Source organism: Impatiens glandulifera, chromosome 3 (genome assembly GCF_907164915.1).
Source record: "Impatiens glandulifera chromosome 3, dImpGla2.1, whole genome shotgun sequence".
NCBI classification, from domain to species: Eukaryota; Viridiplantae; Streptophyta; class Magnoliopsida; order Ericales; family Balsaminaceae; genus Impatiens; species Impatiens glandulifera.
The window spans coordinates 15,188,842-15,213,290 of record NC_061864.1 but is presented as its reverse complement, the minus strand read 5'-3'; the positions used below and the strand labels follow the sequence as shown (position 1 = coordinate 15,213,290).

The 24,449-nt window shown below is 29.4% G+C and overlaps 3 protein-coding genes across 3 annotated transcripts; 2 read left to right on the top strand and 1 right to left on the bottom strand.

Annotated features, from left to right (window-relative positions):
* Nucleotides 1-5,930: 5,930 nt before the first annotated feature.
* LOC124929557 (protein SUPPRESSOR OF K(+) TRANSPORT GROWTH DEFECT 1-like) lies at nucleotides 5,931-11,529 on the bottom strand. Its single transcript, XM_047469952.1, has 8 exons — nucleotides 10,814-11,529; nucleotides 10,270-10,375; nucleotides 8,952-9,150; nucleotides 7,140-7,208; nucleotides 6,973-7,047; nucleotides 6,750-6,848; nucleotides 6,362-6,520; nucleotides 5,931-6,282 (listed from the first exon to the last, which is right to left on the bottom strand). Exons 1-8 carry the CDS (start codon nucleotides 11,283-11,285, stop codon nucleotides 6,157-6,159), a joined length of 1,305 nt encoding a protein of 434 aa, XP_047325908.1. The 5' UTR covers nucleotides 11,286-11,529; the 3' UTR covers nucleotides 5,931-6,156.
* Nucleotides 11,530-12,702: 1,173 nt separating this feature from the next.
* On the top strand, nucleotides 12,703-18,269 carry LOC124931833. Its single transcript, XM_047472406.1, has 5 exons — nucleotides 12,703-12,797; nucleotides 16,405-16,660; nucleotides 17,127-17,338; nucleotides 17,412-17,679; nucleotides 17,756-18,269. Exons 2-5 carry the CDS (start codon nucleotides 16,406-16,408, stop codon nucleotides 18,044-18,046), a joined length of 1,026 nt encoding a protein of 341 aa, XP_047328362.1. The 5' UTR covers nucleotides 12,703-12,797; nucleotide 16,405; the 3' UTR covers nucleotides 18,047-18,269.
* Nucleotides 18,270-19,176: 907 nt separating this feature from the next.
* On the top strand, nucleotides 19,177-20,789 carry LOC124931648 (probable lysophospholipase BODYGUARD 2). The gene is made up of 5 exons (XM_047472162.1): nucleotides 19,177-19,337; nucleotides 19,410-19,666; nucleotides 19,748-19,959; nucleotides 20,033-20,294; nucleotides 20,379-20,789. Exons 2-5 carry the CDS (start codon nucleotides 19,412-19,414, stop codon nucleotides 20,703-20,705), a joined length of 1,056 nt encoding a protein of 351 aa, XP_047328118.1. The 5' UTR covers nucleotides 19,177-19,337; nucleotides 19,410-19,411; the 3' UTR covers nucleotides 20,706-20,789.
* The last annotated feature ends 3,660 nt before the right edge of the window (nucleotides 20,790-24,449 follow it).

The following is a 24,449-nucleotide window of genomic DNA, read 5'->3' as shown; positions in this document are numbered from 1 at the left end:
TCCAACAGCTAACAATATATTTGGCATAACTCAATGAATACAAGTCATGTTCCATAATAAATTTCAGCTCGTAACCTCTTCATTATAGAGCGAGAGCAAGTGAGGCGATGACTCCACCTCTTTATGATACATTTTATAACGGCTCGTCATAATTCACTCGTTTTTCATGTATCTATAATCCATCAAAATCTTCCATGTATTACACTCCATCCAAAGAATAAGATCTTTGATGAAAACTTAGAGTCTCACAACTTCTCTCATATGAGATCGTAATGAGCATTATCCGCAATTAAATAATAGCAATGACTAACCTTAAAATTACCAATATCTTGTCAACGCAAAATATCACACAAAAAATGATTCATCTTTTTGCGTCTCATCAGGTTTAACACTTTGTCATGTGAAGCTAACTCTTCATCATTTAATTTTCTCATATACTTAATTCTTACAACAAAACCATTAGAACTCAAGTCAAGCATGTCTTTTAACGGTAGTATCTCTGTATATAGCGAACGAGACAAGAGCTAGTAGCGATGAGGAAAAACTTCTGACACTACACCATACGTCACTCCAAAACCTGATTAAATAGTCATCGCCAACCGAAAGTCTGTATTGTCCATGAATTTTTTTCCATACTACCGAGATGTCACTCCAAATACCGCATTCCACTGCCCGATTAATATATAGGTCTGGTGAACCAGTCAGAAGACCAATCATTCTCATACTTACATCTGATCATAGTAGTCCATAAAGAAGTAGGCTCCGAAAATTATCAATATGCTACACCATTTTATTAAGAGACTTTGTTTAACGAAGTCAAATCTCGTATACTCAAATCACCTTAGTGCTTATAACTTCCTCACTTTATTAATTCCATTTGATGGAATGACGGGAGGATTGTTCCAATAGGTATGAGAATAAACTAGATTATCGCAGCTCCAAGAAAATATTTTGGTTTCAAAGCTGAAAACTAGAATAAAGAAACATCAAGAATAAGGAAATAGTATGGTTTCAAAGATTAATATCTTAATTATTTAAACATTATCATCAAGAGTTTATTTACGCATACTATTAATTTGATATTAAAAAAAAACTGTGTTGATTTGACCCGGTTTTGGTAAGATCGTGTGTATTCATATTTTTGTCCATTTACATATATATTATTTCTTTACTTATATAATATCTGATTAAAAATTTGTTATATTTAGCATGTAATTAATGATGTGGAAGTGTGAATGGCATACATGATGATTCTAGAAGATATAATAAATCCAAAAAATTGAAGATCATTATCAACCACAGATTAAATCAGCAAATGATAATATATATATATATATATATATATATATATATATATATATATATATGATAGAAATCAAGAGTATTTACACTGAAATAATCTAAAACAAAATTAGTAACTAAAGACAAATAAGAGTGAAAAACTATATTTAGCTTGAATCTTTTTTCAAAAGATTGATTAGTTCCCCACTAAAATTCAATGAGTGCATACTTCCTTTAATGTTGGGAAAAAATCAAGATGAAAGTCTAAAAAGGTTATTGTTTAGAATTAGGAAAATATTGTTATTTATATTTAGCCTAATTGTCTTAAGATTGGTGATGATATATAGCTAGTAAATTTGTAGTTAATGGTTAATCTTATAATTAAAAAATCATCAAATTATATTTGATTTTATATATTGATAAATTTCTCTTTATTGTCACACGTCAAGATTTATTTATGATGGAAAATGTGTGAATAATGAATTTTCTTTGACAGTATTATTACTAGGATAAAACCAATAAATAATTAAAAATAAATTAATTAATTATGGATGTTAATTGAATTATTGTAAGATCATAATTTTATGTGTTACATGCATGTTTATAAAAGTAATTACAAAAGATAGTTTGAAAACAATACAACAAAAATAAATTACATATTTTAATTAAACATATTTAAATAAATCAATGGCCCGTGGAAAAAGTAGACTTGACCAAAAATTGTAAGCCATATCTTTTTGTGTTTGCCCATGTCTACAACCATACAGCAAAGGCTACACATATATTTAATGGTGATCAGAGGTTGACATTTTATTTATCTATTAAATCATTATAATCTTCAAATTATTTAATTTATCAATTAAAATACTAATATCTTTATTTTATTTTATAATTTAATTTAAACCAATCTCAAATAATTACTCATTTCATATTTTATCTAATAAAATATTTTTGAAAAACTCAAAAAAAAAATTATAAAAAATATAATATCAAGAAGGCCCTTAAAAAGTAAAAATGAATATTAACTATAACTCACTAAGATAATTTAAGTGTGAGTTGATGTCTAAAAAATTAAAAGTCACGAATTTATTCTCTTTTAGAACACTTAGTAATTAAGTTGAAGCAAAAGTTTTTAATGTAAATCGTGATAGGTTTCTAAATAAATAAATAAAAAATCAGATTTCTTTCAATTTTATAGTTGGGTTGTTGTTTTTTTCTATAGTGAAGTTTTGTAGTTTAGTGGGTCTTTGAGGTAAGAAGATATATACTAGGAGTAATTAAAATAAAGTGATTTTAATTTTGTACAACTCAATGTATGTCATCTTGTTGTTTGTTGGTCTGACTTGAAGCTCGGTCGAGAAATTAATATTATTATTATTATTCATTTATGTGGTTACAGTGATGAACATGTTCTATTGATTGAGATTTCACACTTCACTCTAGACTACATTATTTGAAAATGACACACCACATGCTTCTTTGATATTTGATTTTGATTTTTTATTTAATTTTTTAATGATTTTTTAAATAAATAAAAAATCTTGTGTATAAAGATTATTTGAGATTTTTATAAAATAAATTATTAAAATATTTTTTATATTTAAAATTTAATAAAAATAAACTAAGAATATTTTAATCTATGAATTTAGTGAATTTAGTGATTTAAGACGATAATACAATGATAAAAATATAATTTTTATAAACCTAAAATATAACTACATCCACTTGTACCGATAATATAGTTCTATTCGGTTTTGAGATATTCAAATAACTTAAAAAAATCAAACATCAATTTACTCCTATTTTCATTCATCAAATCAATCCATTCATTAATCAAAATACTAAAATATCATTTATTTTAAATTATTATTTTTTATTTTATTTATATATATTAAACATTTTAAGTTTTTTTATTAAAAAATAAATTTAAAAAAAAAATCATATCTTTGAAATTATCACCTATCATCATTTTTTTCTCTAAATTAATTAAATAACCTCTGTCACGCCTTATAAAAAGTAGGCAAAGTACTAAAATACCAAACTTTTGTTTGTTTATTTATATTTTATTTTAAAATTTTAAACCATAAATTATTCATATCATGAATCATGTGAAGATCTATACATTCTTCCTTTTTTTATATAATAATTTGAAATATTAAGTTTATAGTAATTATAGGGATCTAATATTGGCTTTCAATAAATCTCTATTCTCTTATATTTTTATTTGAGAAAAATAGTCTCTAAATATGAACTTGGTCTGGTTAAAATAGATAGTGACTTGGGTGATTTTTCTCAATGTTTTTATCATTATACTTTTTAAAACATAAAAATAAACATATCATTCTTAAGATCTAAATAGGGTTGGAGGCTATCAAATGAAAAGTACTATATGTGGGCTGAAACATTAATTATGGTAAGCATGAACATATAAATATAAATGTGGTTGGCTTACAAAAGATGCTAACTTAGGGTTTGTTTGAGAAATATTTTATTTTATTTTGGTTATTTTCAGGGTTTTCTCCTTAAAAAAAACTTTGTTTGATAAATATTTAAAAATAATATAGTTTTTTGGATTAAATTATCAAAATATATTTTTAATTTAATTTTCTTTCTCTTCTTTTTTAGAGTTAATAAGGGTGATTTTGATATTTAATATATAAAATGAATTATTAGATAATTGAAATTATTAAATTTTGGAATAAAATCTTGAAAAAATTCAAAAAATCAAAGCGAGCTAAAAACCCCAGGATGGTAATTTGAAAAATAAAAACTAGCTTTAAATTATAATTCATTTAAGAAGTCGGTCAGGTGAAGGCTAATTTAGTTGGGTTGCTATTTGTTATGACTACAAGATAGTTGGTTTAAACTTTTATGACCATTAAAAAAATACAATCAATTAGGTGGGGATGTATAAAGAGATTTTCAAACAAAGTGGGAATGGTAAAACTAGATTTTCAAAATATGAATGCTAACAAGGTGGGAATGTATAAAAAGATTTATAAAATATTTTGTCAAAAGTAACACACATATATATGAAGCATTGTAAGATGTATCTATTTTAATGGGAAATAGAATGAGAGAATTGATAGACATAAGAAATGAAGATATTTTTTAGGGTATTCTTAATGTAAACATCTCATTCCAATAGAGTGTATGGTTTAGATTCAATCAAGCACCATATATCAATATCAAGAGGTACTCCACACCAGACAGTGCTTTCAAGAAATACCATCAAATCAAATACAATGGGCAACACCATGTGACATACACCATGTGACATGACTCTGAGATTCCCATTGGGATAGCAAAGTGGTTTATATATAATTATTTTTTTAAAAAAATCATAATAATACATTATTTTATTTCATCACCGCCATTCAATTAACATGACATCACTCATTTGTTACTTTCTTATTCATTTATTAAATGAAATCCAAATCAAAATTGAGATCTTTAATTTTTTCTAGAAACCACTTTTACTTCACCTTCCAATCCCGATAATTAAAAGGCACAATGCAAGTATAAATTTTAAGACTCACATTCTTAAAATAAATATACTAATTAATTATAATTTCCTAATATATATGAAAAATATTAATATAATAAATTTTATAAACGATATATTTGGGTGATATTGAAGCCTGATTTTATAATATTTGTGATATATTGTTTGACTTACCTGTAATATGAGGAAAATATAATGATATATATTTTAAAATAATAAAAGATTAGTAAAATAAATAAAAATTGAGGTTGTCAAAAATCTTTGAATTAACCTCAAAATGATTGTTACAATCTTTGTAAATTCAAAGATCTATCCAATCAGACTGGATAATATGATAAAGAAAATTAGATTAGGAAAAGTTAGAAAGCAGACATAGAAAGCTTAGAAGAAGTATTTATTGATTATTATATATTTTATATATTAAATTTGGGGCCTATGGGAAATGGGCTATGCATAATTTGCTTCACCTTTCGAGCCGACTGGACCGGACTGGGCCTGACCTCACCACCACTTAATATGTTTTTTAATTTAAATAACCTAAACAAAATCTAATATAAGTTATTTAGTTTAATGTTATTATATTTCAAATATAGTATTTAGTAATATTATTATATAATAAATTAACATATATTTTATTTATTTCAAATATTATTATATATAATATAATAAAATATAAATAATGTATTTAAATAATATTTTGTTAAAAGTTTTTTGAAAAGTGAATTTGAAAAAATTATATATTTTAAAGTATTATTATATATATATATAAATATATATATTTTAATAAAGGGTATTTTAATAAATATTATTAAATTGAGTAACTTGATTAATGAGAAAATAAATTAAATAATAATAATTTATTTTAAAATTATTTTGAAAATTAAGTTAATATATAATAATATTTAACCTCCAAGATCAACCATAATAACATATCATTCCATTTATTATTTTATAAATTATATTACTTAATTATTAATTAAAATATTAAAATATTTTTTATTTAAAAAATATATATATATTTTATCATAAAATCACCACTATCAACATTTTTAAATAAACCAAAATTTATTTGTTAAGCTCTAATATATAACTGAGGAATTGGGATGATTAACAAAATATTGCTTACAAGATTCAATGTCAAGAGAAGAGAAAATTGGGGTATCTATAACCCAATATTCTATTATTGCAGAAATATGAACTTTGTTTTATTGCCCACACTGGTTTAAAAAGTACGAATTCACATTTCTTCATACACTTACAAATACACCGAGATCAATTAAATCATCATATACATAGGGAGTAGTAGTAAATACATACAAATATGAAATAACTGCATACTCTTTTCACCAATCACCAGGTTTTATTTGTCTCTAGCCTTCCTCCCCGAATTCTCTCGTGAATCGCTCGTGCACTTCAAGGTCGGATTTGCTCACAGTTGGCCTCTGTCTAGCAAGAACCTTATCGAAGTCCGATCTCGTAATTGGAGGTGGAATTATCTAATGCAGCCAATCACCATCCAGTAAGAAAAATAAAAATTAAAGCATTTGACTACTGAACCATCAATAGGAATCATACCTTTGTTCCAAGTCCTTGCGCAGCAAGCTCTTGCATGGTTGTTTGGACTGCACCCGGTTGCTTTGGGCCACATGGCATCATGTTCTCACCATCAGGAAGCTGTATAAAGTACATGGCATCCTGGGTTTTACGCACTGGTTCAAATAGTACATCTTTGATCTGCAAAATAAGCGTTCGGCTGTAATGATAATAGTTTTCGATGTCATGGAAAAAGACATTTATGCTTTCTAGATAGAAATTTCTATTTTACTTTATTGTTCCTGTTTGTGTGATAACAGTTACAAAACTTGCTTGTAAAGACACTTTAAGATTTTATTTTTAGTAAAACAGCATTAAGCCTTTCGCACAAAAAGAAGTTAAAAAAAACCTAATTGAAAATTGCACTTACACAAACAGCAATATCTGAACCTGAAAATCCTTCAGTCTTGCGGGCCAAAATCTCGAAATCACCTTCAGTCAGGTTGTTAGGAGTATCACCTAAATGCACCTGCACAAGTTACAAAAAAAAAAGTTGCACTGTTAATTAATTGTAGAATGTTAAACTATATATTCTTCAAGCATAATGAACTGGCCATGTTGACGGTTCACAACATATTAAGAAAGTGAAGTACTTTGAACATGTGTTGTCGAGCCTTCAAATCTGGAAGCGGAATGTATATACGCTTGTCAAACCGCCGACGGATGGCCTGTAATGGTTGGGTCAGTTAGTCAAATAAAAAATAATAATCTTGATTCTTGAGTTAGTAGACGAGATATTAGTGTGGATTAGTCACATTACCTGGTCTAAAGCATATGGAGTATTAGTGGCTGCAAGTATTAGAACTTTGTCGTCGTTATGCCCCACACCCTGAAAAGATATCAAATTAGGACAAGGAAAAATATGATATATTCAAGTACTGAATATCATGTAGCTTTTACTAACAAGATTTAAGTGTTTTTGTAGGTGAAATACAAAATTTTATCATGTATAAGACAAAGTAACATTCAAAGGGGAATTTATGGTTTAGTTGTTCATTTAACTCTGGTCATGTGTTCAATACTTGATATACACATTGTTTGTTTTATCAGAAAAAGATAAATTAACTATAAACTTTTGCAAAAAGGGACAATTTTCAATGATAGAAGATTATTGTCAATAAATCCTCTATATCATATTGTTATGTGAAGTTCAAACTTAAAAGAATATGATACAGATTTATAGAAGAGCCATATGACTGAAATATTAAAAGTACTACTACAATAGGACAATTAAATTTTTTTTAATGGTAAATTAGATAGTAAGTCAAATTAGAATATGACTGCTATTTTTAATCATTTATATAGTCCAATGTTATATGATAAACAAGAATATTATCATTGATCAAGAAAGTTATTATGTTTCTCAACCTTATTCTTCTATATTCTCTCATCTACTATATATCCATGAAATTGATTTGTCACACATTACTCTCTTTTTTTTTATCAGAGGGAGGGAGTCTGAGTCCGCTTGCGCGCATCTCAACTAATCCCTCTATTAGGCTAGCATAGCTTCCCACCGTAAAGTCAATAAAGGTGCTTTCAACAAAATCAAACATAAGACCTCACGGTGGAAAGTCTTAAGTCAAAGTTAAAAAATTGCCAATGAGGCCTAAGTTATCCAAAGAGTGTATCAAAATACTTGAACAATTGCATGGGAACAAGAAGTTAAGAAATGGATCTCTTCTCCAGCTTACTAAAGAAATAGAGTTGATGACAGATTTGCTAAATGACTATCTACCAGGCTCCTTTTTCAAAACCATTGAATTGCACCATGAAAATGGAATGTAAACCTTTGTAAACTGATACTAGTAAATATAATCAATCAATTACCAAACAACAAAAGATCCAAAGGAAGTTGAGGCCTGAACAAATTTTCACATGACTATTTGAACAGGTGTGTGGTATCTTCAATACATGTATATTATTTTTCTAGGAGAATTTACAAATATTCTATCATCTTCCATCACTCTTACATGGTCAACAACATCCTCTAGCTAATATTAGAGTTTTATACAAGCCATTGTCCTTATAATTCTCTTATCATGGTAAAATGAGAGAAAGAAACTAATGGAATTGCTGATCCAGAAGGGAATCTTGCAAGTAAGTTGTTTATAGATTTTGAACAGTCAAGTGGAACCTCGATGCTAAGGAAGTTATTATTTTTCCATCCTGATTGGACATATTTGGAGAGAAGAGATCAGGCATAAGGTCTTGAAAAGAATCTTTGAAGCATAAAATAAAACAATCTCAAATCAAAGTAATCATTCTTCCTAGAAAAGGTGATGTCACCAAATCCATCCTTGTCTTCCAGACACCCAACTAAGAAAATTAAGATAACCCATTATCACTCCTCTCTTTACCATTCAGATTCACTTCAAGAAATCAAATTATATTCTTCTTCTTTTTTTCTCTTTGTGAAAAGAAAAAACGTAGGGATATATTAATTCACCTCCTGGTGTAAGAACAAAAGTGAGCTGGCCAAAGAAAGATGGATCATATATAGAAAGAACAGAGCTAATAGATTGAAGGAAAGTTTGGATTGTTGACTAGCAACTCTTCACATGATAAATACCTGCATCTGCACAAGAATCTCAGTCTTGATACGTCTGGAGGCCTCGCTTTCATTCCCTTCTCCACGCTGACCACCTAGGGAATCTATTTCGTCAATGAAGATTATGGCAGGTGCACTTTCACGAGCCATCTGGAAAAGGTTTGAGACAAGCTTTTCACTCTCACCCATCCACTTTGAAACTAGATCCGAAGAAGAGACACTGCAGAAAATAACAACCAGCACTTGCCATTTTATTGGGATACAGAATCAACAGGGAAAGTGTATCCAACTATCCATCTATGATCTGATGAGATCTTTTACTTGGTGCATAAAATTATCAAGTCAAAATGTTGTAAAAAGTAAATGGAATGAGTAATTCCTTATGAAAAGAATATCATGGTATGCTGAACTAACTGATTCCACTCAACCTATTTAACACCGTGAAGGAGATACTTCAGCAAACACAGTTGTGTCCCTTGGCATCAATATATACACGCATACACATATATGAGCACACGTGTGTCCAAGACAACTGACTTATTTTTCATGATTTCATCTTTATATACCTATTCGTTATCACATTTTATGCTTCTGATCATGATCAGGGAAAAACAACATTTGTTATGTTTGCAAAAATCACAATGATTTAGAAATAATCAGGATCCGAAAATTCATTTTTAGGCCAAATGAAGCATAAATTACACTGTAATATGGATCATATTGTAAAAGTGATTGTGATAAAATACCAGTTTTCAATAGGCTCAGTATTGAAAATACAAATTCCACAACTATTGTGATGGGAACTGCATGACCATTTGAAGTTGAACTGAACTTTCATGAAGCTCGTCCCTGAAAAAGCTAAAATAATGGCTTTTATGCTGGATGTCACGTGGACGTCACATTTTAGTTTTCATCTGGATTTTCCTGGCTACCTTTTTTTGAACGAATTTTTCCTGCCTACCAAACTTAAGTTAATCAATCCCAAGGTTATGTTCCCACATAACAATACCAAATTTACAAAAAGAACCATGTTTGTGAAATGAACTAACTTCTTTCCATTTGCAAGTCATAATTGACCTCATTACATTCACATGGGTTTGACAATTAATAAAGTGTATATGAATGTTGCATACATTAAGCTGCAACTACGTACTCACAGAGCAAGGAAGGTGAAACTGTAACACCAACATTCAGGGAACCAGGTGGAACACAAAGAAAACCCAAGTTCTTTATTCAAGTAAACAAATACCAATCATTGACATAGACTAAGAAAAAGAACAAAGAGTGGACATCTTATAAAAGAGAGAAAGCAGTTCAGATCATTTCAAAGAAGTCTCACCTGAAAAAGGTAGAATCTGCTTCAGTTGCAACAGCTTTGGCTAAATAAGACTTTCCTGTTCCAGGTGGACCATATAATAGAAACGCCCTCCATGGCCTTCTCTTACCTAAAGGAGAGAAGAATCAAGAACCATGATGTCAGAAGATTGAATTATAATAAAATTATGTATTTGTAATCTCAATAAGTCATCAGAGTGAGATTTTGTAACGGGCAGCAATATAACAGAAAAAAGCCAAGGCATTTGCCAGATACTTTCTAAAATGTTACCTAAGGTTTTTAAATTAATAGTACACTATCTTACTTTCTCAAAGGCATCAATGAACATTTGGACTTCATTAAAATATACATTCGTGAATGTACTCAAATTGAGGTTCTTCTTTCAAACCTAGTTAGGGGATTCTATTCATAAAAACACTTCAATTCAAATAGCTAACCATCATCCAATACATCATTCATTCCTAATGTTTAAAGAAACAAAAAATTATGAATTGCAGGTTTATCAGCCAATTTGATTGTGTCATGATCAAGAAAGTGAATAACTAACCAACAAAGAACTGCGGGAACTTGACAGGCAATATAACTGCTTCCTGCAATGCCTGTTTAGCACTCTCAAGCCCAGCGACATCACTCCACTTAACATTCGGCTTCTCCCTGACTATGGCAGAGTTCAATCCAGCTCTCAGCTTGACCTGCTCTGGATCCTCTCCATCCCCACTTTCCCCATCCTTTTTCTTTGTCTTGGGTTTCGTGGCCACAGTGGCATCGCCACTAGCAGCAGGACCAGTCCCGCCATCATCAATCACGGCCCTGATCTCCTCTGCTCGACGAAGATACTCGGTAAATTTCTGGGTGATTGCTTCCTTAATCTTAGGGTTCTTCTCGTACTTGAGATGGGTCTTGAAGTATTCCAAAGCGTTCATATACAAAGGGAAAGCTTTTGCATAATTTCCAGCGTTATCTTCCTGTACAGCCTGCCTTACAAACTCGATCGCTTGCTCCTTGAAATTGCTGTACATCTTCGCAGCACATACGCGAAGTAAACACTTGACAGATCGAACCCTGGAAGCTAAATACTTTCCGGGATTGATAATCTGGAAAACACTATAAAATAATCGGCGTCGGATCAGATTCAGATAGAAAGGGAAGGTAAACAATCGGAATCATGAACGCGGATTTGGATGAACGAAAAGGTAATTCAAGAGTTGATGAAATAGGAAGTCGTTGATGAAAATTGTACGATGATGGGTTCCAGGAAAAAATATATTAAAGGCTATTATTGAATTCTTCTTCAATTAATCTGTCATGTATCACTTAATTATCATCTAATTATTTAAATATATAACTAATTTAATTTATTATGTACATGTAAAAAAATTAATGATTGGAGCTGCATTTAAAATTTTCTTTTATTAAATTTGTTAATATTTTATATATATATATATATATATATATAATATTTTAAAAATATTCTATCATATAAATGAATATTTAATACCAAAAAAATCAATATTAAAAAAATGGCACAAAAGTGTTTTTTATTTACTTTTTTTATAAATTTTTAACCATTTTTTATCCGTTAATCCTGGTTTAAATTATTTAAATAACTTAAATTCAAATAATATATTTTCTTTCTTCGTTATATTATTCAATTTATTAGATACAATATTAAAATATTTTTTATTTTATTATATATTAATATCTTTAAAACTTTTTATCAAAAATATTTTATGTCTATTAAAATTACTATAAATTATTATTTTCAAATAATTCAAATTATAACAATAATCTCAATCCTTACTGTCCCTTATATTTTAGTTAATGTTTTTGTCAAATTTAGTGATATCTCAAAATTTTGTAGCACTAAAGGTGACAAAATTGTTTGTTTGGTTAATTAAATTCTAAATCTTATGAATTTATAATTATCTAACAAACTAAAACTCACCAATTTTTACATGCTTAATTAGTTTTATTACCTTTTTCTTTATATTAATTTTATAAATTTCTCTTAATTATTTTTAACATAAAACACTTTGCTTTTCAAAATATTTAAGAGAGATTCTTTTATATCACCTTCACTATTCTTGATTTTGAAAAAAATCTTAAAAAATTTATAAGATTGTTTTACTTTTTCACTCAATTTTAATTTTTTTAAATTTATTTTATTATTAAACATTTAAATTCTTATTTAGTTGTTTTAATTTTATAAATGTTATTTTATATTATTTATAGCTTAAACTTTTATATATAATTAGAAATAATTTCTATAAAATAAATTATTTTAAAATAATTTATAATTTTTATTTATTCAAATCCTTATATGTGTTTTAATAAGAGTATTATGAATATCCATCCTAATTAAAAAAAAAAACACACTAATTTAATATTTAATAAATTCAGGCGTAAAATCTCATTTATATGACAAACATCCATCATCATACTCAACCGCTCTTCTTGTTTTTCTCTCTCTTACCATGATCAATGTGGTGGACACCGTAGATTGAGAGCAAAAGCAGCTGATTCAACTTCAAGTGAGCTTTTTCTTCTTCTCTCTTTTATCATTTTGATTATGCGTATTGAAAGAATCAAATCTATTTTATTTAATTAGTCAAATGAGATCCTGCTTAGTGGACTCACTTAGTGATTAGTTTGTTTCAGTAGTGGCTTAGTGCTTTACCCTTAGAATTTAGGGCTTGTAGTTCCTTAGAAATTGCAATTTAAACTGGAGCAATCAGTATAATAAAGTGTCTTGTTGAATTCTTCTGTGGCTAACAATTGGAGTCAGAGCACAACAAGATCAAACATTGGTGTTTAGAACCATCTAAGAGATTGAAAAGAGTGTGGTCTAGCTGCTAGCTGGAAAGAGGGTGTGTTCTAAAATGGAAGACGATCAAAACAAGAACTGTCTGGATGATTCTAATGTTGTTCTATGGTCAGAAAACTAAATTGGAGGAATTGAGAACCAAAGACTATAATGTAAAGCATTTCCTCTACCTAGGTTTGAACAGATTTTGGACGTTTGGGACTCTCTAAAAGGCAAATTTGGAGGAGATGAGAGAGTCAAGAATTCTATGTTGAATTTCTTGGAAAGGGAATTTGAGATTCTGGAGAGGAAGAAAGGGAAATTGTTCAAAGATTACTTCGCTAGAGTCATTGTGGATAACCAGATGAGGGCTAATGGAGAAGTAATGTCAGACAACACTATTGTAAAAAGAAGATTCTAAGAACCTTGACTTAGAGGTGGTTTACCTAGGTAGCGATCCATAAATGAATATGTATATCGATGAACTACAAGGCTAGTTAATTGTACATGAGCAAAAGTTTAATGGCGTAGAGAAAGAAGATGATAGGGCCCTAAGAGTCTTCATTGCTGATGGAGGAAGAGACCGTGGAAGAAATGCAAGTAGAGGAAGGGGAAGATTTCTTGATAAGTCTGTGATAGAATGCTTAAATTGTCACAACTTGAGACATTTTCAAGCTGAATGTCCAGCTTGGGAAGGAAAAGTCAACTGGGCAGAGAAGAAGAAGAAGAAGAATAGATGTTATTCATGGCCACCTAAAGTTACCTGAAGAAGCACAAGACAGTAGTGCGTGGTATGTGGACTTGAGTTACTCAAATCACATGTGTGAGAACCAAGACTGAGGATTAAGTATTCTAATCCAGGATTGTGAATGGAGTGTACCATCGTCAAAGGGGGATGCTATTTGTATTCTAAAAATTGAATGTGCATTTTCAATGCCACAGTGGTACTCAATCAAAAAGTGATGCAAAATCCGTTCAAACGTTACAAAGGGGAAGGGAAAAAGCAAAACAAGAAATAAAAAAAAAACAATGTAAGAATTTTAAATGTCAATATGATCAAATTTTTTTCATTACAAGCCCCTCAACTATTCCAAAGCTGAAGAAGAAAGAATCACACATATTGATAAGTTTTGAATTAGAATTCAATGCTTAGTTCAAGAGTTTAGTAAAATTGAAGGTTGGATGAAAAGTGAAGAGAAGCTTGATTACAAAACCTGCAATTCAGATAGACGAGACGAGAATGGGGTTTGAATAGGTGAGGATAGAGTTGAGAGTACAGAGAATATTAATTAACCTTGAGAGATTATAAAATGATGATGTGCCCTTTTAACTCCCGCTTAGCTGATATTTAAGTATCCGATTGGCCATAACTGTTTTTCCCACACCTTGAACTGTCGGAACGACTATTCCCTCCCGCCTTTATTCCCGCTAACCATATTAACTACTAATTACAATTTTTCTTTACTACTTGTCGGCTTATTCAGGATTAGAAAACCTAACCTTAGAATGTCCTTGTATCAGATGCAAACTCAAAACATGGTAAGTGAGTCTGTCACTCATCGGCCGACCTGAGAAGAAGTGTACTCATTCTTTGGTGGGTAAGCAATACATATCAAATTGTCAAAGAAAGCCACCTGGAGAGCAGAAAGAAGGCTGCAACTGGTTCATTCTATTATCTGTGGACCAATAACACCAATCTCCAACAGTGGAAAATGGTATGTTATTTACCTTTATTAAAGATTACATAGATATGGGCTTATTATTTAGTTGAGAAGTTTAAGAACTTTAAAGTACTTGTTGAGAAGGAATGTGGAGAACTTCTAACTTGTCTGCATTTTAAATAGAGGATGAGAGTTTAATTCTCCTGAGTTTATTGAGTTTTGTAATTCTAAAGGAATTGCAAGACAGTTAACCACTATATACTCAACAAAATGGAGTAACTGAGAAGAGAAATAGGATTGTAATTAATTATGGTATATGCTATCTAATACAGGGTGCCAAGGGAATTCTGGCCTAGGCTATTCAGTGGGCTGGTCATGTTCTGAATAGAAGTCTTACCTCATTAGTAAAAGATAACACACCAAAAGGAGCCTGGAGCAAGAAAATCTCCTCGGTTAGTTATTTTAAATATTTGGTTGTATGGCTTGTGTTCATGTACCTGAGCAGAAAAGGTTGAATCTTGATGATAAGAATATGAAGTGTCTTTTTTGGAGTAGGTCAAGAATTCAAAGCTTGCATATTGTATGACCCTGTTTCTAAGAGGGTAAAATCATCGGTAACGATGTGATTTTTGAAGAAGGATACAAACGGGATTGGAAGAAGGATAGGACAAGAACTAATAAAGAACTTGAGTGATGATGTGCTCGATGTTGAATATGACTCAAATGAAGAAGTCCAGAGTCTTCACATGTAGTTGATGAAGAAATAATTAGTTCAACTGCTTCAGTTACTGTAGGAGGAAGAACTAGAAGAGCTCCAGAGTGGCATAGGGATTATGATTTTGAAAATGAAGAAGTTGATGATGAAGAATATACTTATGCTCTCTATGCCACAATGGATCCAATCACATTTGAGAAAGCTTCTGAAAGCTAGAAATGAAACTGGAAGCTAAAAGAATTGGTGTCAAATGAATGTGTAAGACCAAATTGAATGAGATAGGACAGATTGATAAGCACGAGGCAAGGCTAGTGATAAAAAGTTATGCTCAGGTACATGGGATCAATTACAATGAAGTGTTTGCTCTAGTGGCCTGGTGGGATACTATTTGCATGGTCATCTCAATGGTTGAGGAAGCAACTTGGAGTCTATGGAGATGAAGATGGTGAAGTTAAACTAATTGCAGCTGCAATATAGTCAAAGTCTAGTTTATTTAATTAATAGCTTTTAATTAGTCAAATGAGACCCTGCTTAGTGGACTCACTTAGTGATTAGTTTATTTCAGTAGTGGCTTAGTACTTTAGCCTATTTTTTTCATTTCTGTTAGATGCAATTAGTTTTTACCTACCTAGAATTTAGGGCTTGTAGTTCCCTTAGCAATTTATATTTAAACTGGAGCAATCAGTATAATAAAGTGCCTTGTTGAATTCTTCTGTTGCTAACAATGCGCACTTCTATGCATCATTGGTGAAGTTGTACACAATTATAGGTCAATTTGCATCTATAGATTCTGAACTTCCAGAATCCATGTGCCTTATTATCTACTATGTGTTCATCTTTTGAAATGGTCTGCTCCGTCTTCTGTAATTTTAGTTAATTAGTTGTACTTTTCACATCTTTCAAGCCAGTAAAACTAACATGTCATTCTGCACTTGTTACCACACTTGGTTTTCCTCAAGTATGTTCATACAGATCGCTCTGGCATTATTTGTGGGCCTTCTGAGCTTTGTTTATTTGATTCTACTACGCACCCCATCTCCAAGAGTTTGTGGATCACTAAATGGTCCTCCTGTTACATCACCAAGAGTTAAGCTCAAAGATGGAAGACACTTGGCATACAAGGAGCATGGTGTTCCTAGGAAAGATGCTCGCTACAAGATTGTCGTTATCCATGGTTTTGATAGCTCAAAAGACTTCTGCATACCTGTCTCTCAAGTATGGTTAGCTCATTCGTGAACATAAGCTATTGAATTGTCTGTAGTGCTAAATGTTCATCGTCTAAAACAAAATATGAATTTTTTGCTAGAAAGAGATAAAGAGTATGTTGAATCTGTAAAGAGAATGATGAATCTCTAGGCTTACCAAAATATACTAGTTGTCTTCTCTTATAAAGAGAATTGTAAGATTTGAAATCTAACTAATTAAGAACATACAATCACTAATTAAAGAATTATAATCACAAAATATTCCATTTTGCAATATTTGAAATCTAAACTAATTAGGGAATATGTGCTGAAAGACTTAACTAACTGGCTCTCATCTATCATTCATATTCACTTTTTAGATGATGATTAGGCAGATAGTTCATTTGAGGGTGTTATGTAACTTTATTCTTAATGAAAAGTGAGAAATCTGATTGAACAAATAAATTATTACTTTGTTTTATTTTTTTTACTGCCAGGAAATCATAGAGGAGCTGGGGATATATTTCTTGTCATTTGATCGTGCAGGTTATGGTGAGAGTGATCCAAATCCTGCCCGTGGGGTAAAGAGTGAAGCATTCGATATTGAGGAATTAGCTGACAAACTAGAAATTGGGTCTAAATTTTATGTGATTGGTGTATCCATTGGAGCCTACCCTGTTTGGAGTTGTCTCAAATATATCCCTCACAGGCATGACAATAGTCACCTCTTTTTGCTTCTTTTTTTCAATCTTCCATTTTTTTTAAGAATATCATATTTCCAGGTTGGCCGGAGCGTCGCTAGTGGTTCCATTTGTAAATTACTGGTTGCCTTCTTTTCCAGATGATTTATTGAAAGAAGCATTTCAGATCTTGCTTGTTCAAGATCAATGGACGTTTCGAATAGCACATTACTTCCCATGGTTGTTCTACTGGTGGATGAACCAGAAGTGGTTCCCTTCTTTAAGTATGATGGAAGGAAATATGTCTATTTTCTGTTCAAAGGATCTCGAGATGTTGCAGAATATACCTCCGCTTCCATCTGATCTTCAGGTTAAAATTTAATTACGTCTCACATATGTGGATTCATCACGGTTCCTTGTATTTAAAAAAAAGTTATGGTTTCTAGGCAAAGGTACGACAGCAAGGTGTTCATGAATCACTTTATAGAGACATATTAGCTGGTTATGGAAAATGGGAATTTGATATTCTGGATTTAAGTAATCCATTCCCAGAAGGTAACGGCTCCATCCATATTTGGCAAGGATATGAGGACAAGATAATTCCATATAAGCTAAATCGCTACATTTCGCAAAAACTAACATGGATTAAGTACCACGAAGTTCCAGATTTTGGGCATTTTCTTATCTACGATGGAGATTTAAGTGAAAAGATCTTGAGGGAGCTTTTACATGGATAGGCTCCAGGTTTATAGCATACACCAATTATAGTTTGCTTGTTTTTCTACTGTATTATTATGCTCTTGTTTTTCTACTTCTTGATAAATATGTTACATATGAGTGATATGTGGAAAATATGAGAAATGGAGTATACTGTAATACTGTAATAATTGTAAGCTGTTGTTGTTAGCTAAATAAATGAAGAATAAAGAAGCCATGTGCATGGTTCTTCTTAGCCAAGATCATACCAAGCAGATGGTCATAATGAAGAAGTCAATCTCAAGGCTGACCAGTGAAGGAACCAAGGATTATTATTCAGCATATAGAAGCAATTATTGTCAATTAGCTTCATTTGGAAACAATTTGGTTTAGGAATCTGGATCTGGTAGAGAAATTGACAATAAATTTCTGTATATGTTTTCCACATAATCTGGATCTGGTAGAGAAACTGTGAATTATTTGTTTATGTGTTTAAACTCATGTAAAATATGCTCCTGAAGTGAGCAAGATAAACAAGATCACTTGCTTAGAAAAGGCTGAAGCTTAAAGATATACTCTTATATCTGCCTAATGGGTTTATTGGAAATTGATTGTCTTTTGTCTTAATTAGTTATATTTTTGTGCAATATACAACCCATTAAGGTATTTAAGTGATCAAAAGTGTTATGAACTAATAGAAAGATGGAAGGAACTGAAAAGAAAAAAGATGACATAATTCAGTGAATAAAATATTCAGTTAATTTCAGATCTTTGTGGTCCTACTGGGATGCTTCAATAAGATGATTTATGATGCTAGAAAGCTTGTTGAATTAACCTATAAGATAATAAATTAATAATAATGATAAAAATTTGTGCAATAAGATAGATGTTGATAATAATTCAATTGAGCTTCATAATTAAATATTTTCTAATGAGGAGGAAAGTACATAATTATGAGAACCCATGTCTGAAGATACAATCACAATCAATCCAGACCATTAACCTGTTTTTGAAAAGTGAAGAACAAACCAATGGATGTTCTAATTACACTATACCTTTAAATTATTTTTTTGAAAAATAATAATGCTCGATAATGACAACCTTACTTGTGTCCTAATGACGTTTTCTTCTTCTTATTATTATTATGCCTATTTTCTCAATCACCTTTGGTTTATCTTATATTCATATCCTTAAACAAGAAAAAAAAAACTATTAGCTTACAAAACAATAAACTCAACGAAGAAACTTAGTATTACTGTACTGGAATTATATATACAACAGTTGAAGGTTCATGGAAGAAACTTAAGAGGCGCCATAGACCGAATTCTCTTGGTAAACTTAAGTACATTCTTCATCTTCCTTAAGTTTGGTTTTTATTTACTAATCTTGACCTAGCTCTTTCAGAAATGATCATCAAGAAATTCACTGCTCTGTTCCAAAGTTGCTTCGGTCTATCTATATCTGGGTCAGGGGCGGCCGATTCACCTTCATTGAATTTATTAGATAAATCATCTTCTTGTTCTTCATCCATTATAAGGCTCAGTGATGGGAGATATTTGGCTTACCAGGAAAGAGGTGTGCCAAAGAATGAAGCAAGATATAAAGTCATTATTGTTCATGGATTTGGAAGTTCCAAAAATATGAGCTTCCTTCTTTCCCAGGTAATTTGAAGAGATCGATGTTGAACTGTAGATGCTTTACATTTTCTTTCTTTGTTTCTGAGATTTGTTCTATTTGGGCAGGAAATGATCAATGAACTGGGAATATATATGTTACTATATGACAGAGCTGGATATGGTGAAAGCAATCCGAATCCAAAACGCTCAACGAAAACAGAAGCATCTGATATTCAAGAACTTTCTGAACAATTGCAGTTAGGACCCAAATTCTATCTAATTGGCATCTCTTTCGGTGTATATCCTTTATGGTCTTGTCTTAGAAGAATACCCAAAAGGTAAACATCAAAAAGCTACAGTCTTTCTTCTTCTTTAAGTAGTCTTTCATAAGTAATTGTGTTGTTGTTGCAGCTTAGCAGGTGTGGCAATGGTGGCGCCAATGATCAACTACAATTGGCCGTCTCTTCCAAATGAACTTGTAAAAGATGATTGTAGGAAAGGAATGACAATGTGGGGTTTCTTGGCTGCACGTTACATCCCTTGGCTGGTTCATTGGTGGCTAACCCAAAAGATTTTCCCTTCATCTAATGTCTTAGACAGGAATCGAAAGTTTTTCTGCGACAAAGATTTGGAAGTACTCAAGAACACACCTACTTTCAAGTTGCTCGGTCGAGTAAGTTTGTTTAATAACTGGATTTTGGCCAAACCAAGAAAAAACAAGATTTGAAATCTGATTGTTATTAATTATTTACACCAGGAGAGCTTGAAACAAGAAGGAGTATTTGATTCTCTACGTAACGATTTCATGGCAGCATTTGGGAAATGGGATTTCGACCCTTTAGAGTTGAGTGATCCGTTCCCGAGAAATGAAATTGGATCTTCATTGCACATCTGGCACGGCCGGCTGGACAAGGTTGTACCGGTGGAGCTGCAGAGGTTTGTGTCGGGGAAACTGCCGTGGATTAGGTATCATGAAGTGCCTGACAAAGGGCATTTGATTATATATGATGATGCTGTTTGTGAAGCTATTATCAGATCCCTTCTTCTTGGAGAAGATAATCCATTCTATAGACCTAAAACTTAGTCAATTTGTTTGTTGGAATCAAATGTAACATAGATTCATTTACCGTTATAGTTATTGATTTTCAGTTTATTTGAAAGAGAAATATGTATTCATATATATGGTGTATAATCATATGATTCTTTTAATTTTAGATAGTTTGTACTATCGTCAAAGAAAGAAAAAAGATAGTTTCTACTTTGATTAATGGTAAAATTATTTATGATTTAGATTAATGTTCTAAATTATATCTTAATTTGATAAATATTCATAATTATTTTTTGACATTTTTAGTTTAAATCTAAAATAAGTTTCATATTTAATTTAAAAAATGGTTTATAAATGAGAATTTAAAATAGTAGATTCGAATTTTAATTTCTCCTAAACAATCACGTTTATGATTCAAACAAAATTAAGTTTTTTATAAGTGTTGAGAAAAACTCAATACACAAGTTCTTTTAAGAAAACACATATATATTTAATTTTTTTTTAATAATTAGATATAATTCAATTTCATAAACAATAAAAACCTGAATATTATAGTCATTCGTCAACAAATGTTGATTGGTTAGACTCTTACTTGGTGTTGGTAATCCAACTTATATGTCCACTTATAATTTAGGGAAAAATAGTAATAATTCTTAGGAGTCTGATTATTGATATCGTAGTTAAGACATTTATTTTTATTTATTTATTCAATTTTGAAGAACAAATCATTTATAAGGATGGTGAGGTGTTCTCTCAAAAAGATTAGAGTTGGGCATTTGAGCAGCACGAAAGACATTTCATACTTAGGCACGACAAAGGTCATTCATGCTGGGTTGTCTACTTTTCAAATTTACAATTTTTGTATGGTCTAGTCTATGTTTCTTGCTGTTTTTTTCTTCTTATTTTTAGTTATCATGACAAGATTTGGGTATCCTTGATTAAAACTAAATATGACACAGATTGGAGTTTGGACAAAATGTTCACTTAATAAATTGGGCATGTGTGTGCTTAGAAAAGTATATATAATTTATGACACAAATTTAGAAGAAAAATGTTTTTCAAATTTGATTCAGGATTGAGTACTAAATTTTCAGACTTTGTTGAACTCATAAAAATTGATATAGAGACAAACCTACATCACAACTCACAAGTCAAAGTCTTTTATTTCAAATATCCTTATTAAAATATTGCTGTCAATGAATTATGAATGAAAATGTATAGTCGATCTCCTCCTTAAAGGATATCCAGGATTTCCAAGACAGATAAACAAATTATTATAGTGTCTTTCAATAGAAGGATATAAAACACTTTTGAGGAGTTATTATATTTAATGATATATAAAATAAATATGTTGTTTAATTTATAAATATATATTATGCATATAAGAAAATTAATAAGATAACAAAATTATCATAATATATAATAATATTACAATAATATTTATAGTATATACAGATATAGTAATATGTTGGGTAATGCCATGTGTTTTAAGCTCTATATGATCTAAGTAGATATAATTAATGTCATATTATTTGGATTTAAGACATTCGATATGACATCTTTGATAATAGGATTTAAAGAAAATCCATCCATAAAATTAGTTCGGTGGTGTCGAATTATGCAAAAAGACTGGTGTTATACATTATCATGTCAATAAATGAAATATATTTTATAGTTCATTTAAATATAATAAGATCTAAATTAGCTTTGAATTTTTTGGAAACTTGCATTAGTATTGGAAGAAGATGCAGATAAAAAGGTCATCTTCCAATTATCTCGCCATAAAAATATCTAAATCGCTTAGAAAATGCTTGGTTATGAATTATTCGAGTGCATTATGCGTTCATTAATTTTATAATAGAAAAAGAATATTACATCTTCTTAAACTTTAAACTTTAAGGAACATGTTATCGATCCTTAAACAAAATATTTTTTTTTTCAAAATAAAGCAAATTTTTATTAATAAATAAAAGAAATAAATATTCTTAAACATGTACAACAAACTCATAAGAGAAAAAAAAAATATGTATAAAAAAGAAATGTATCTAGTTCCATTACTATTAAAAATATTTTGAACAGTGGTTTTGCTAACTTAAAATAAATCTTATTTTTTTTAATACTAATTATATATTTAAAATAAATTATAAGAAAACACTATAAAATAACACATTAACATCTTTGAACGTCTATATCAAGTTTTAAGAGGTTTGACATTTTTTTTCCAAAAAATTCATACAAATATTTATATATATTTTTCTTATATATAAAAATTATTATATAAGGGCCAGATGATTTAATTTATAAGCACATATAAAGTCTTGTTCGAATTGGGGTTATTGTAATAACCTAGAGGGGGAAATTGAGTAATGATTGGTGATGATTTTGAGGAAATAATAATATTTTTGATAAAATTACTTAAAGGGTATTGATATATAATAATAAAATAATAAATAGTAATTTAAAATAAAGGGTATTTTAGTATTTTGAGTAATGAATTGAGTGATGTGATTGATGAGAGGGGGAGTGAAAAGAAGTCTAAGTTGATTGAATTATTTAAATAACCTAACGAACAAGGCCTAAGTCTAGTTTGCACAGTAAATTACTTTAGCAACTTTAACCTATAAAAATAGGCAAATAAAAATTATAGTAAAACATTTGATTTTTTAGGAAGGATTATTTTATGACTATTCTCATTTGAGCTAATCATCAACTGAGTTATAATTTTATTTTGTTCACTAAATTAATTATATAATTTTTTTAAAATATTTCACTTATAATAATCAATTATGAGAATCATTTATTTATCTAAAACTATTAAAGTAGTATAATTTTATATTTTAATATAAATAAAAAATATTATATATATATATATAATATTAGGCAAACTCTATTTATTTAAAACACTCGAGTGAGGATCAAATAATATTATATAACATATATATAACATATATAATATTAAATATTAATAAAAATATAAAATAAATTAAAATTTAAATAATCTTAGCAATTAAGTATAAAACATTACAAAATTAGGAATTAACATAAGTTAAATATTATAAAGAAAAATGGAATGAATAATCCGAAACAAAGTAGCCATATACTGTAATATCTACGTAATCATAACAATGTATCTTAAAAAACTTCAATAGAAGGGATTAAAATAATATTAATGTTGTAATTTTATTTTGGCAGGATTCATATTGGTCTCTTAATTAAATGGTTTGAGTACATTCCATGAACAAGATAAATTTATTGTCAATTGATAGATAGATAGTCATATATTATATCAAATTAAAATATATATATATACATTTAGTATAAAGTGACGTTAGTGTTATAAATTTATATATCTATATAATTTATATAACTAATCATAGCCAATAAATTAGATAGATAGATAGATATGACATTTTTTATATCATTTTATTTTTATTTCTTATTACCATTAATTATTATTATTATTATATTAAATATTATTATTATATATAATAATTGTAATATTATATATATATTTAAAACCGTCTAACATTATATTTAAAAAAATATATATTAATTGTTATAATGACAATTCTATTAGTTATTAATATTATTATTATTTAGATTATAAATAATATTATTTATTTATTATATATATTATATTTATTTCATTATAATTATTAATAATATTTAAATTAAATAAATATAATTTACTATTAATATTATAATTAATTTTTATATTTTAACTAATGTTAGTTATTATATATAATAATTATAATATTATAATAATTTATAACATATTTA